Source organism: Hyperolius riggenbachi, chromosome 10, assembly GCF_040937935.1.
Source record: "Hyperolius riggenbachi isolate aHypRig1 chromosome 10, aHypRig1.pri, whole genome shotgun sequence".
NCBI lineage: Eukaryota > Metazoa > Chordata > Amphibia > Anura > Hyperoliidae > Hyperolius > Hyperolius riggenbachi.
In genome coordinates, this window is record NC_090655.1 from 252370188 (window position 1) to 252386147 (window position 15960).

Here is a 15960-nt window from a genome sequence, read left to right on the forward strand (position 1 = left end):
CAGTGTGTTAGATCTGAGGTGTGTACTCTGTGAGGTGTGTAGTGTGTTAGATGTGAGGTGTGTGGTGTCTGAGGTGTGCGATGTGTACTCTGGGAGGTGTGTGGCGTCTGAGGTGTGCGATGTGTAGTGTGTGAGGTGTGTAGTGTGTGATGTGTACTCTGTGAGGTGTGTGGTGTCTGAGGTGTGCGATGTGTACTCTGTGAGATGTGTGTAGTGTGTCTGAGGTGTGTGATGTGTACTCTGTGAGGTGTGTGGTGTCTGAGGTGTGCGATGTGTACTCTGTGAGCACATGCGTAACTACCGTCCCTGCAAAGGTGCAGGGGGAGAAAACTGAGAGGGGGCCCGTGGCTCTGGAGCCCACCGCCCGCCCGTATGCCTTAACGAGCAGGCGGACGCACAAAACAAAAATGTATTTGTTTCCTAGCAGCAGAGTGCGTTGGGGGGCACTAGGACCTGGAGGTATACTTATTTCCCCCCTCCTCAACCTCCTGCTTGGACGCTCCCCACCCACTCAAGCAGGCTGGATGGAGACAGTGTTCCAGGCAAGGAAGATGTCAAGCAGCCACTACCAAATGTGAGCCTGTCTACGGTATGTGTGTGGTGTGAAATGTGAGCTGTGTGTGAGAGATGTTTAGTGTTGTGGATCAGCGGTGGCTACTTTCTCTGACATTCTGTTTTGAATGGGTTTTATTAGTGTTCAATGATGCTCATGTTTATTTGAATTACATTGGATTGGTGCAGTTTTGAGGCATTCTCTGTATTTTTTTGGGTGTTGAGATGTGCAGTGTGTGAGATGTGAGGCGTGCAGTGTGTTAGATGTGAGGTGTGCAGTGTGTGAGATGTGAGATGTGCAGTGTGTGAGATGTGAGATGTGCAGTGTGTGAGATGTGAGATGTGCAGTGTGTGAGATGTGAGGTGTGTAGAGTGTGAGATGTGAGGCGTGCAGTGTGTTAGATGTGAGGTGTGCAGTGTGTTAGATGTGAGGTGTGCGAGGCATGTAGTGTGTGAGGCGTGTAGTGTGTGAGGCGTGTAGTGTGTGAGGCGTGTAGTGTGTGAGGTGTGTACAGGGCCGGTTTAAGCAACAATGGGGCCCCAGGGCAAAATAAACCTGGGGGGCCCCCCCCCAACATATACCCCGGAACAAAAATCGGCATTAGAGTTGGGCCGAACGGTTCGCCGGCGAACGTGGTTCGCGCGAACTTAGGTGGTTCGCGTGCGGGTACCGCACGCGAACGTTTTGCGGAAGAAGTTCGGTTCGCCCCATAATGCACCTGAGGGTCAACTTTGACCCTCTACATCACAGTCAGCAGGCCCAGTGTAGCCAATTAGGCTACACTAGCCCCTGGAGCCCCACCCCCCTTATATAAGGCAGGCAGCGGCGGCCATTACGGCCACTCGTGTGCCTGCATTAGTGAGAGTAGGGCGAGCTGCTGCAGTCTCTCATATAGGGAAAGATTAGTTAGGCTTAACTTCTTCCTGGCTGCATACCTGTTCTGTTCAGTGAGCCCTCAGCCCACTGCATACCTGTACTGTGATCCTGCCACTGCATACCTGTTCAGTGATCCTGCCACTGCATACCTGTTCTGTGAACCCACCCACCACCACTGCATACCTGTTCAGTGATCCTGCCACTGCATACCTGTTCTGTGAACCCACCCACCACTGCATACCTGTTCAGTGATCCTGCTGCCACTGCATACCTGTTCTGTGAACCCACCCACCACTGCATACCTGTTCAGTGATCCTGCCACTGCATACCTGTTCTGTGAACCCACCACTGCATACCTGTTCTGTGAACCCACCCACCACTGCATACCTGTTCAGTGATCCTGCTGCCACTGCATACCTGTTCTGTGAACCCACCACTGCATACCTGTTCTGTGAACCCACCACTGCATACCTGTTCAGTGAACCCGCCACTGCATACCTGTTCTGTTCAGTGGACCCGCCACAGTATACCTGTTTAGTGAACCCGCCACTGCATACCTGTTCTGTTCAGTGGAGTTTGGTGTGTCAGTGTGAAGCAGTACCTTAATTACACTACCTGATTGATGTATACACATGCAAGATGTTTTAAAGCACTTTAGGCCTGTCATTTAGCATTCAATGTGATTTCTGCCCTTAAAACGCTGCTTTTCGTCAAATCCAGATTTTTCCCGGGGACTTTTGGCGTGTATCCCACTCCGCCATGCCCCCCTCCAGGTGTTAGACCCCTTGAAACATCTTTTCCATCACTTTTGTGGCCAGCATAATTATTTTTTTTTTTCAAAGTTCGCATCCCCATTGAAGTCTATTGCGGTTCGCGAACTTTAACGCGAACCGAACCTTCCACGGAAGTTCGCGAACCCGGTTCGCGAACCTAAAATCGGAGGTTCGGCCCAACTCTAATCGGCATTAGGGGACCTTTTTTGCAGCTGGTATAGTCAGGATGTGAAGTCCCAATCGGTCAGAGCTCCACATTCTGGCTACCCCAGCCTGCATGGGGGACAAGGGGTTAAAAAGTTTCAGGAGGGGGGACCCCACATCATTTTTAAAAAAAAAAATTCCCACACTCTAAACATAAAAAAAAAAATTGGGAAAATAGGAAAAAATGCCAGAGATCTTCATACAGCCATATTGCGGCTGTATAGCGATCCCTGGCCAAAGCGCTGCGGCTGCGTATAGACCCCCTGGAAACCCCGTCAGGAAATTTATTGCGCTTTCATTTGATGCATGTAAAATTACACTACTGTTAGGTTTGCTACTAAAAGTGACATTTACCGCATTTAAAACTATACTTTTTTCCTTCTAAACTTTAAAATTGATTTTCTCAAAAACTATAAGGTCTTTTTGAAAAATAGTTTTTTCCTCTTATTCCTAATGATCTCCTTAACATATCCTGCAAATTTAGGGTTTCTAGCATTTAAGGTGGATTTGTTATTAACCATTAAAGTCGGCAGGTTTTTAAATGTGTTTTTTTTTCCTTTGAAACTTTAAAATCGATTTTCTCAAAAACTATAAGTCCGATTTGAAATTTTTTTTTCCTCTTGTAGCCACAGGAGGCCCCTACAAGCTCTGGGGCCCTGGGGCAGCTGCCTCCTTTGCCTTAATGGTAGCGCCGGCCCTGGGTGTGTAGTGTGTGAGGTGTGTAGTGTGTGAGGCGTGTAGTGTGTGAGGCGTATAGTGTGTTAGATGTGAGGCGTGCAGTGTGTTAGATGTGAGGTGTGCGAGGCGTGTAGTGTGTTAGGCGTGTGATGTGCACTCTGTGAGGCGTGTAGTGTGTGAGGCGTGTAGTGTGTTAGATGTGTAGTGTGTGAGGCGTGCAGTGTGTAGTGTGTGAGGTGTGTAGTGTGTAAGGCGTGCAGTGTGTTAGATCTGAGGTGTGTACTCTGTGAGGTGTGTAGTGTGTTAGATGTGAGGCGTGCAGTGTGTTAGATGTGAGGCGTGTAGTGTGTGAGGCGTGTAGTGTGTTAGATGTGTAGTGTGTGAGGCGTGCATTGTGTAGTGTGTCAGGTGTGTAGTGTGTGAGGAGTGCAGTGTGTTAGATCTGAGGTGTGTACTCTGTGAGGTGTGTAGTGTGTTAGATGTGAGGTGTGTGGTGTCTGAGGTGTGCGATGTGTACTCTGGGAGGTGTGTGGCGTCTGAGGTGTGCGATGTGTAGTGTGTGAGGTGTGTAGTGTGTGATGTGTACTCTGTGAGGTGTGTGGTGTCTGAGGTGTGCGATGTGTACTCTGTGAGATGTGTGTAGTGTGTGTGAGGTGTGTGGTGCCTGAGGTGTGCGATGTGTACTCTGTGAGGTGTGTGTAGTGTGTGAGGTGTGTAGTGTGTGTGAGGTGAGTGGTGTCTGAGGTGTGCGATGTGTACTCTGTGAGGTGTGTGTGTGTAGTGTGTGAGGCGTGTAGTGTGCGATGTGTACTCTGTGAGGTGTGTTTGAGGCGTGTAGTGTGTTAGATGTGAGGTGTGTAGTGTGGTTCTTAAGCCTTAACTGATCATTCGCAACTCGTCTGCTGTTGCGAATACACTCGTGTTAGCGCCAGGGATTTCACACAAGACTAGGACTATTGTTATATTGTATTACTGATTACCTGTGTATGATTCTGGCTAGACTCTGACCTTGCTATTGCTTATTGATTCTGTACTTCTGCCTATCTGACTTTAGTTGCTGAACCTCTGCCTGATAACTCACTATTCTTCTGCCTTATGTTTCTGTACTGTATTCGCCTCTCTGTTCCCAAACCTTGCCTGTCTGACCTCTCTACTCACCAGTGGGCCTTTGCCACTGGTGAGGTGCTCTTTTGACTAAATACCCACCAGCTCCTCTGGTGAGGTTTAGTTTAAGTTATTCAGCTCCTGTGACAGATAGTACTTTACTAGCTCCACTGGTAAGGTCTATTATTTTTACTACTGTTGCACCAATCACTACACTCCTGTGTCCTCTCATCTATACTGGCATTATTGGTGATACTGCAGATCACCACATAATCAGGTATAGAATCTGCATTATTTGTGATTCTGCAGATCACACAATAATCAGACGTCTGAGTTGCACACCCAATTGTTACAGATAAATCAGGGTAATTTACAACTTTGGAAGCTGCGTCTCAACAAAGAAAGTGCATCCCGTGCAGGTCCTTTACAAAGCTGCTAGATACAAACTGCAGAAGGGCATCACTGAAGCAAAAAAAAATTATTCAAAAATTATGTACCATAATGGACTCTTCTACAGTATGGAAATCTCTACAGGAGATCGCCAATTAGAAATATAATCAGAACCAGAATCAAATTTATTTTGCCAAGCAAAAAGTGACTTGTACCCGGATTTGGTTTTGGCACAACAGGGTCAGTGGTGGTACATACAGTAGTAGATACAGCATATGCTGGTATATACAGTAGATACAGTAAGAACAGTGCAACTCAGGCATAGACAATAAAGCATGGACAGAAGCATACATAAAAGATGAACCCAGGAGAAGGACCAGGGGGTAATCTGCTGCCGTCAGAGGCACTCAAAATGCTTCTGCAGCGATACTTTGAATCAGATGCCCCCCAATCTAACCCTAGGAGAGAGGCAGATAGAGGAGAGGAAAAAAGAGGAAGAAGGAGATAGAAGTTGAAAGGACATTGATAAGAGTCCCCTTTGGATTGCTGCATAACCTGATCGATTAGTGCCCGGTTAGTGTCCCTTTGGCTGGCTTTGTCTGGATTATGTCTGCTGGTGAGACTGGTGCCTGAAGTTAGGGATTGTGCTGTCCGAAGAGGTGGCTGAGGGCGATGCATGGCTCCTGTGGTCATTTCCACGCTGGGCCTGCGTTAGACCTGCAGCTAGGGCCAGTCCTGTGCTGGATCTGTAGATGGTGGAGTGCAGCTTGATGGAATGCAGTGAGGCAGATGGTGGCAGCCGGGTCCTCTGCATGGGTAGCCTAGCCCAGAGGAAGATTTTGGTTCCAGGCAGAAGGGTCCAGGGTGATTAGCTGGGAGAGTGTGCAGGCAGCTGCATCAGACATTCTGTGGCGGTGGAGCAGCCTCTGTACCTGTAAATGTGACATCCTCCAGTTCCCTTGGCAGTGGCGGTGTGGCTGCAGGAGCCGGGCAGATCTGGAGTCCTTATTCCTGTTCTGCAGCCTCAGTGAATGGGGTGTCGGGACAACCTGGAAAGAAGAGACAAAACAAAAATCGGGAGCCAAAATGGTGTAGTATGTCAGTAACACTGAAAACTATATGATGATGATAAAAGGGCTACTCACAAAGGTGGGTTGTGGGGGGCAACCGACCACAGGAAGCAGGTGGAGATAATGAACCCATCTTCACTCGGGGTCACCCAGACTGGGATCGGTGGTTGTCTCTTCTTCTTTAAAAGACAATAACGGCTTCAAATATGGTCCATTTTTGAACCCCACCCACAACAGATGTTGGGGGGGGGGGGGGGTGACTAAGCACAATGAGGGTAAAGAAGTGCCCAGGGGTTTATAAAACTGAGTGAGAGACAACAGTAAAAACGATATATGAGGTGGCTTACCCATACCTCCCAACTTTTTGAGATGAGAAAGCACACCATAAGCCACACCCATGACACACACCGCAACCACACCCCCTGACACACCCCTAGTCAATTTATATATATATATATATATATATATATATATATATATATATATATATATATATATATATATATATATATATATATAATGAAAATCTGCAATGGTCATTTACAATTTAAAAATGGTGGGGAGAAGGGTGAGGGTGCCCAGGTGCCCATGGGTGTGGAGGTGAAAAAAGGATCGAGGCGCCAGCCGGCGGTTGTGGTGTGTGCGATGCGGGTCTGGGATAAGATTGTCCCTCCCTCCCTCCGAATGTGCCCCCCAGTGTCCCCCTGTATGGAGAGATTAAGAGCGCAGCAGAGCGGGCAGTCTTACCATTCTTCCTCACGTACCGGGCATCTTGCTTCAATCTACTCCTTGTGACGTCACAGGAAGCAGGAAGCGGAGAAGACCAGATGCCCGGTACGCGAGGAAGAATGGTAAGACTGCCCGCTCTGCAGCGCTCTTAATCTCTCCATACAGGGGGACACTGGGGGGCACATTTGGAGGGAGGGAGGGACAATCTTATCCCAGACCCGCATCGCACACACCACAGCCGCCGGCTGGCGCCTCGATCCTTTTTTCACCTCCGCTGCCTGCCGGGACACAAGGGGGGGTATCCCGGGGCAGCGGGACCCCTCCCCCAACCCGTGATCGTCCCGACGAATCCGGGACGGTTGGGGCCCCTGCTTACCTCAATTAGGACATTCTCATAAGAAAAAAGAGAATTTTATTTTTGCACAGGCAATATGTTTCACGGGTCTAAGCCTGCTTCCTCAGGCCAATAAGAGTGCCAGAGTATGTAGAGCCAGTATGCATGAAGCACTCCTAATCAGGGATGCTCAAATTCGATGCGGGAGACATCCGGATACTTGCTATCCGGATATCTCCCAGTAAAGGCGGGGGGGGGGTGCAATCTTACCAGAATGACGTCTACTTCGGTCCGTACGCGTCGCCTTCTATGATGCGCTCCAAGCGCTGCATGCGCCGTTCACGTGACTACAAACACTTCCTCCTTCAACCCGGAAGGAGGAAGTGTTTGTAGTTGCATGACCGGCGCATGCGGTGCGTACAGACGTCATTCTGGTAAGATTGACCCCCCCCCCCCCCCCCCGCACAGCTTTACTGGAAGATATCCGGATATCAACTATCCGGATGTCTCCCGGATCGGATTTGAGCATCCCTGCTCCTAATCCTGAACAGGTATCTCTTATTCATAGCAAATGTAGCTATTAGTGTAGCAATAATAGATGCCTACATGATATGAGAATCTTAGTAATCTCATTAAGAAAAGGGATATCATACCTATCAATGCCTTATGTACTATAACTAACACTAATATTACCTCCTCTTACCTCCTCTCACGGAAAACTCTCAAGAATGCTATAGATCATTATGGCATTAATGTACCAAAAAAGAGAGTTGCTTTTTGGAATATTAAATCTATAATTATCTCATTCTTGAGTATTTTCCTTGAAAAGGGGTAATTTCCTATTTTCCTCTTCTTTTTACACTGTTTTTAATTTTTTTATATTTTTTTTTTCGCATGCCTCTGATGGCTACATTATGGTTGAGTACAAAGAACGCCACAGAGGCTGCAGTTAGCCTATTCACCACAAGATGGCAATCTCACCTCTCCCAGGTGGAACGCACAGGAAGGAAAAAAACAAAAACAAAGATAGGAAGTGATGTAATATTGTAGAACCAGAACCAGAACCTGCAGGCGGTGGAGAGGAGACAACTGGAACGGAGCAGTGCTTTTCAGCGCTGCTAGATTTGGGCGCAGCCGGCGCCTCCATAGACTTCAATAGGAATCATTCCTATTGAAGCGCTCAGTGAGTAACGTCGGCTCCGTCAGAAGACAGAGCCGAAGTTGCTTAAAAAACATAATAATTCGGCCTTCAGCAATCGCTGGAAGCCGAATTATTTCATTCCCCCACTATCCATGTCGGCCTGGAGGGGGAATAGTAATTAAATCGGCCCGGACTTGTGCAGAAGCAGGATCAGCCATATACCGCTGTATCCTGCGCCCAAGTCTACCGGCGCCGATTTCAAATGTACGCAACTGGAAGAGGTAGCTGTGTGATTGTTGTTATATATTGAGCAGAGCAGAGGTCGGGGTGGACATACTTTGTTACAGAGGAGGTCATAGTACACCTGTCACTATCCTGATCACCCCTCTCTCCCAATAGCACCAGTCTGCTTCTTCTCTCCTCATATCCTCATCCATCTACCACTAGCAGCACTGCTGTAACAGGAATGGTAACAGTGGGAGGTGGGTGTGAGAGAGAAGGCCAGCTGAAGAGGAGGCAGAGGGAGGACATGACAGCAGCACGCTGGGAGTATAGTACACAGGTATATACTACCTTATTATGCTTTCCTGTGACACTCTGCATGGCCCTACCACCCACAAGTCACAGCAGTGGGGAGTGGTGGGGGGAAGGGAATCCTGTATTGATAGTTTCATCACTGACAACTGTACAGCCTAGATCCTACATCCTCCCTTTATTATCTTTCAAAAGGCAGCAGCATCCTGTACAGATCACATGACCACATCACTGAAGATGGATGAGGACCAGAGTCACATGACTGAGAGGATATTCAACCTCACCCTGGAGATCATCTCTGTGCTGACTGGAGAGGTGAGGAGGATTCTGGGAGGTCACATGATTCTATTCTTATCTCTAGCAATAAAACGCATTACCGTTGGTCTGTTTATACAGAGTTTTCCTTCAGTGAAGTCTTGTGATTACGTGACCATCACTGTGCCCCCACATGACTCCCTTATATCTGTGAGACACAAGAAGCAGAAGATTCTGGAAGTCACCAGGAAGATGATAGAGCTGCTGACAGGAGAGGTGAGCAGTGCTGCGAATTATGGGACACATTCCAGTAACAGCAACAGATATGTCTTGAAGCTGACTGCATCATTGTGTATGTCAGGTTCCTATAAGGTGTCAGGATGTCTATTTCTCCATGCAGGATTGGCAGTATTTAGAAGAACAAATGGACCTCTACAAGGACCCCATGGTGGAGAATCAGCCGCCCCTCACATCACTGGGTAAGAGGAGACTTTCATTCCTTGTAAAGGAGAGAGCAGTGCAGAGGGTCCACCTAGATCCCCTCCCCATCATCTGATAAACACATCGAGACACTGTACTCAGTCCGTGTGTTTTTCCCATAGATGGATCCAGTAACAGTAACCGAGCAGAGAGATGTACAGGTCCTATCTATTCCCAGGATTGTGCACAAGAAGATCCCACTATACTCCACCATTATCAGGTAGGTGGGGCTGAGGGTCCCCAGAGACACCAAACTACATGACATTGAGGTTGATTCACTATTGATAATGCTCCAACACAGTGCGCGTAAACTCCTCTTACGCGCGCTTATAATTTAGTGCTACTTAATGAAACCTCGGGCACGCTACTCGCGCAAATGGCAACGTAGCATGTGTTACTTAGCAACGGCCGATCCTTTCACTTGCCACGTGGTAGTGATGTGTCGCTGCCATGATATTTCAGTAACATGCCGGCTACTATGGTAGCGATATGTCACTACTGGGTGGCAAGTGGAAGGATCGTTCCTTCCGAAGCAACCTACACTACGCTGCCACGAGCACCAATAGCTTGCCTGAGGTTTCATTAAGTAGCGCTAATTTATTAACGTGTGTAAGAGGAGTTTACTCACGCTGTATCGGCACATTATCAATAGTGAATCAACCTCATTATTTTCTTTTGCCTGTAGTGTTATCTGTGTTCACATTTACATTCTCTCTCACTTTGTGCACTTAGGATGGAGAACGTATATATAGAAGTGCTGTGGTTAAAGAGGAAGAAGAAGAGACGTATGTGAGGAGTGATCAGCAGTCTTTGGAGGAGGGTGACATGATGGGGAAAATTAAAGGTGAAGACAACACATATTTGAGTGATAAGCAGTCTATGGAGGAGGGTGACATATTGAGGACAATTAAAGTGGAAGAAGAGACATATGTGAGGAGTGATCGGCAGTCTATGGAGGAGTGTGACATGATGAGGACAAGTAAAGAGGAAGAAGAGACATATGTGAGGAGTGATCAGCAGTCTATGGAGGAGGGTGACATGATGAGGACAAGTAAAGAGGAAGAAGAGACATATGTGAGGAGTGATCAGCAGTCTGTGGAGGAGGGTGACATGATGAGGACAAGTAAAGAAGAAGAAGACACATATTTGAGAAGTAGTAAGCAGTCTATGGAGGAGGGTAACATGATGGGGACAATTAAAGGTGAAGATGACACATATGTGAGGAGTGATCAGCAGTCTATGGAGGAGGGTGACATGATGAGGACAAGTAAAGAGGAAGAAGAAGAGATGTATGTGAGGAGTGATCAGCAGTCTCTGGAGGAGGGTGACATGATGAGGACAAGTAAAGAGGAGGTCACTGTTACAGAAGGCAGAGCAGGTGAGTAATCAGCAGTAAATATAGTGTAATGTGTAGCTGTATTGCTGTTATGACTGTCACTGCTCACAGACTGGCCATATTAGGGGTTATGTTATGCACTCATGTTAGACTTTTGCCATCTATACCTATGATTCATGATTGTAGTTGGTGGCAGGTTGCTAACAATAGCCGTACAGACACCCTGGGGAAGAGAAAGGTCTCTTTATTCTCTCACACTGGGCTGCCCTGTTTTCCTCTGAGACTTTAGCAGGGGACTTTTGCTAGTGTCAGCAGCACTGATTAACTGAATTAAGTGTTGCATTTCTGCTAAATTAGTTCTAGCGCTGATTCCCTTATGCTCACTCTGCCACCTTAGTGCGATCCCTGGTTGCTTAGCAACTGATGACGCTATCCATGGGGAATTGCCTGCATGTCAGCTCTTTCTGTGTGTATGACACAGCTGAGAAGCACAGCCTTAGCCCCGGAGGTGGAGTATTGTGATGTTAACTACCTGTGAGTAGGCAGCACTGTGTTTAAACACCTGCAAGTATTGCTGTAGAGTGATACAGCCTCAGAAAAAGTGTCAGCTTCCCTGAAACTACTGTCAGGCTTTAGTACCCTGCCCCAATGAATGGCTCCTCCCATCACCTTGTTATGCCAGGCTTGCTTTAGTGCCTTGCCTCCACTGCCTGACTCTTCTCATCACCCTTGTATGTCAGGCTTGATTTAGTGTTCTGCACCCACTGCCTGACTCCTCACATCACCTCTGTATATCAGGCTTGCTTTAGTGCCCTGCACCCACTGCATGACTCCTCCCATCACCTCGGCATGTCAGGCTTTCTTTAGTGCCCTGCACCCACTGCCTGACTCCCCCCATCACCTCAGTATGTCAGGTGTGCTCTAGTGCCCTGCACCCACTGCCTGACTCCTCTCATCACCTCGGCATGTCAGGCTTGCTTTAGTGCCCTGCACCCACTGCCTGACTCCTCCCATCACCTCGGCATGTCAGGCTTGCTTTAGTGCCCTGCACCCACTGCCTGACTCCTCCCATCACCTCGGCATGTCAGGCTTGCTTTAGTGCCCTGCACCCACTGCCTGACTCCTCCCATCACCTCGGCATGTCAGGCTTGCTTTAGTGCCCTGCGCCCGCTGCCTGACTCTTCTTATCACCTCGGTATATCATGCTTTCCTTTTACTTTTAAAAGCAACAGATTTGACATCAGTAGTTGCAGGTGTTTATTTTATCTCTTCCTGTAGCTATGGCTGTTCATGGACTCAGCAGAAAAGCGCTTGTTCCTTACCAGGAGCATTTCTAATTTATATTTATATACATCTTTATAATTTATATAAATATATATATTTATATTTATAATTGCTCTGCTAACCCGGCTACTGGGGCGGAGGAGGAAGCAATAAGGCTCGACTCTCACAAAGCCTGCAACCAGCAAATGGACATGTCAGCAGATCATGTGATAGGCATGTTCTAACTAATTATGGCCGGCAGTTCACATCGAAGGACAGTTCACAGGAAACATTTGCCGTTCATATTTACTGCAAAGCTTATGAGAAGTTTTTGTTCTCCCCATACTTTAACATGGAGCCATATTTTGACCCTTCACCCTTAAGTCAGGTGAGGCAGGACAGCCAATTAACCACTTCCCGACCGCCGCATGTACAAATGGCGGCTGGGAAGTGGATCCCGCAAGGACCGCCGCATGTACAATTGGCGGCGGTCCTTGTACGGGCATCTGCCGGGAACTGGCTCCACTCCCCTCGCGCTGTAACCCGCCGGCCGTTCGGGAGCGCCGGCGGGTTACTAGCACCCGGATCGCCGCATACAAAGTGTATAATACACTTTGTAATGTATACAAAGTGTATTATACAGGCTGCCTCCTGCCCTGGTGGTCCCAGTGTCCGAGGGACCACCAGGGCAGGCTGCAGCCACCCTAGTCTGCACCCAAGCACACTGATTTCCCCCCCCCGCCCCCTGATCGCCCACAGCACCCCTTTAGACCCGCCCCCGCACCCCCCCCAGACCCCTGTTTGCACCTTATCACCCATCAATCACTCCCTGTCACTATCTGTAAACGCTGTTTTTTTATGCCCTAAACTGCCCCCTGCTCCCTCCTGATCACCCCCCCCCCCCGTGTACTGTGTGCATCTATCCCCCCTGATCACCTGTCAATCACCCATCAATCACCCCCTGTCACTGCCTCCCATCAATCAGCCCCTAACCTGCCCCTTGCGGGCAATCTGATCACCCACCCACACCAATAGATTGCCCGCAGATCCGACGTCAGATCACCTCCCAAGTGCAGTGTTTACATCTGTTCTCTACCCTAAACACCCACTAATTACCCATCAATCACCCATCAATAACCCCCTATCCCCACCTGTCACTGTTACCCATCAGATCAGACCCTAATCTGCCCCTTGCGGGGACCCAATCACCCGCCTACACGCTCAGATTGCCCTCAGACCCCCCCCCCCCCTTATTAATTCGCCAGTGCATTATTTACATCTGTTCTTCCCTGTAATAACCCACTGGTCACCTGTCAATCAACCATCAATCACCCCCTGTCACTGCCACCCATCAATCACCCCCTGTCACTGCCATCCATCAATCAGCCCCTAACCTGCCCCTTGCGGGCAATATGATCACCCACCCACACCAATAGATCGCCCGCAGATCCGACGTCAGATCACCTCCCAAGTGCATTGTTTACATCTGTTCTCTACCCTAAACACCCACTAATTACCCATCAATCACCCCCTGTCACTGCTACCCATGAGATTAGACCCCTATCTGCCCCTAGGGCACTCAATCACCCGCCCACACCCTCAGAACGCCCTCAGACCCCAGCCCTGATCACTTCGCCAGTGCATTGCTTGCATCTATTCCCCCCTCTAATCACACCTTGAGACACCCATCAATCACCTCCTGTCACCCCCTAGCACACCTACCCATCAGATCAGGCCCTAATTTGCCCCGTGTGGGCTCCTGATCACTCGGCCAAACCCTCAGATCCCCCTCAGACCCCCTTCCGATCACCTCCCCAGTGCATTGATTGCATCTATTTTCCCCTCTAACTACCCCCTGAGACACCCATCAATCACCTCCTGTCACCCCCTAGCACTCCTATCCATCAGATCAGGCCCAATACAACCTGTCATCTAAAAGGCCACCCTGCTTATGACCGGTTCCACAAAATTCGCCCCCTCATAGACCACCTGTCATCAAAATTTGCAGATGCTTATACCCCTGAACAGTCATTTTGAGACATTTGGTTTCCAGACTACTCACGGTTTTGGGCCCGTAAAATGCCAGGGCGGTATAGGAACCCCACAAGTGACCCCATTTTAGAAAAAAGACACCCCAAGGTATTCTGTTAGGTGTATGACGAGTTCATAGATTTTATTTTTTGTCAAACGTTAGCGGAAATTGATTTTTATTCTTTTTTTTCACAAAGTGTCATTTTTCACTAACTTGTGACAAAAAAATAAAATCTTCTATGAACTCGCCATACACCTAACAGAATACCTTGGGGTGTCTTCTTTCTAAAATGGGGTCACTTGTGGGGTTCCTATACTACCCTGGCATTTTAGGGGCCCTAAACCATGAGGAGTCGTCTAGAAAACGCCTCAAAATGACCTGTGAATAGGCCGTTGGGCACACATGTGGTATCGCCGTACTCAGGAGAAGTAGTATAATGTGTTTTGGGGTGTATTTTTACACATACCCATGCTGAGTGGGAGAAATCTCTCTGATTTTTTTTTTTTACACACAATTGTCCATTTACAGAGAGATTTCTCCCACTCAGCATGGGTATGTGTAAAAATACACCCCAAAACACATTATTCTCCTGAGTATGGCGGTACCACATGTGTGGCACTTTTTTACACCCTAAGTGCGCTAAGGGGCCCAAAGTCCAATGAGTACCTTTAGGATTTCACAGGCAATTTTGCGACATTTGGTTTCAAGACTACTCCTCACGGTTTAGGGCCCCTAAAATGCCAGGGCAGTATAGGAACCCCACAAATTACCCCATTCTAGAAAGAAGACACCCAATGGTATTCCGTTAGGAGTATGGTGAGTTCATAGAAGATTTTATTTTTTGTCACAAGTTAGCGGAAATTGATTTTAATTGTTTTTTTTTTCACAAAGTGTCATTTTCCGCTAACTTGTGACAAAAAATAAAATCTTCTATGAACTCACCATACACCTAACGGAATACCATTGGGTGTCTTCTTTCTAGAATGGGGTAATTTGTGGGGTTCCTATAATGCCCTGGCATTTTAGGGGCCCTAAACCGTGAGGAGTAGTCTTGAAACCAAATGTCGCAAAATTGCCTGTGAAATCCTAAAGGTACTCATTGGACTTTGGGCCCCTTAGCGCACTTAGGGTGCAAAAAAGTGCCACACATGTGGTATCGCCGTACTCAGGAGAAGTAGTATAATGTATTTTGGGGTGTATTTTTACACATACCCATGCTGAGTGGGAGAAATCTCTCTGTAAATGGACAATTGTGTGTAAAAAAAATCAATTGTCATTTACAGAGATATTTCTCCCACCCAGCATGGGTATGTGTAAAAATACACCCCAAAACACATTATACTACTTCTCCTGAGTACGGCAATACCACATGTGTGGCACTTTTTTGCAGCCTAACTGCGCTAAGGGGCCCAAAGTCCAATGAGCAGCTTTAGGCTTTACAGGGGTGCTTACAATTAGGCACCCCCCAAAATGCAAGGACAGTAAACACACCCCACAAATTACCCCATTTTGGAAAGTAGACACTTCAAGGTATTCAGAGAGGAGCATAGTGAGTCCGTGGCAGATTTCATTTTTTTTTTTGTCGCAAGTTAGCAGAAATGGAAACTTTTTTTTTTTTCTTTTTTGTCACAAAGTGTCATTTTCCGCTAACTTGTGACAAAAAATAAAATCTTCTATGAACTCACCATGCCTCTCAGTGAATACTTTGGGATGTCTTCTTTCCAAAATGGGGTCATTTGGGGGGTATTTATACTATCCTGGAATTCTAGCCCCTCATGAAACATGACAGGGGGTCAGAAAAGTCATAGATGCTTCAAAATGGGAAAATTCACTTTTTGCACCATAGTTTGTAAACGCTATAACTTTTACCCAAACCAATCAATATAGGCTGAATGGGGTTTTTTTTTATTAAAAACATGTTTGTCCACATTTTTCGTGCTGCATGTATACAGAAATTTTACTTTATTTGAAAAATGTCAGCACAGAAAGTTAAAAAAAATCATTTTTTTGCCAAAATTCATGTCTTTTTTGCTGAATATAATAAAAAGTAAAACTCGCAGCAGCAATCAAATAGCACCAAAAGAAAGCTTTATAAGTGACAAGAAAAGGAGGTAAAATTCATTTAGGTGGTAGGTTGTATGAGCGAGCAATAAACCGTGAAAGGTGCAGTGGTCTGAATGGAAAAAAAGGGTCTGGTCCTTAAGGGGG

At 47.3% G+C, this 15960-nt stretch overlaps 1 protein-coding gene across 1 annotated transcript in view; it reads left to right on the forward strand.

Annotated features, from left to right (window-relative positions):
• The first annotated feature begins 534 nt into the window (after nt 1-534).
• The window catches only part of LOC137535281 (zinc finger protein 721-like), a 161569-nt gene continuing 146143 nt past the window's right edge, over nt 535-15960 (forward strand). Inside the window, exons 1-6 of the mRNA XM_068257101.1 lie at nt 535-589; nt 8582-8701; nt 8783-8917; nt 9003-9120; nt 9244-9341; nt 9854-10499. Of these exons, the coding sequence (XP_068113202.1) occupies nt 8606-8701; nt 8783-8917; nt 9003-9120; nt 9244-9341; nt 9854-10499 (1093 nt within the window). The 5' untranslated portion in view covers nt 535-589; nt 8582-8605. The remainder of the gene's footprint in view (nt 590-8581; nt 8702-8782; nt 8918-9002; nt 9121-9243; nt 9342-9853; nt 10500-15960) is intronic.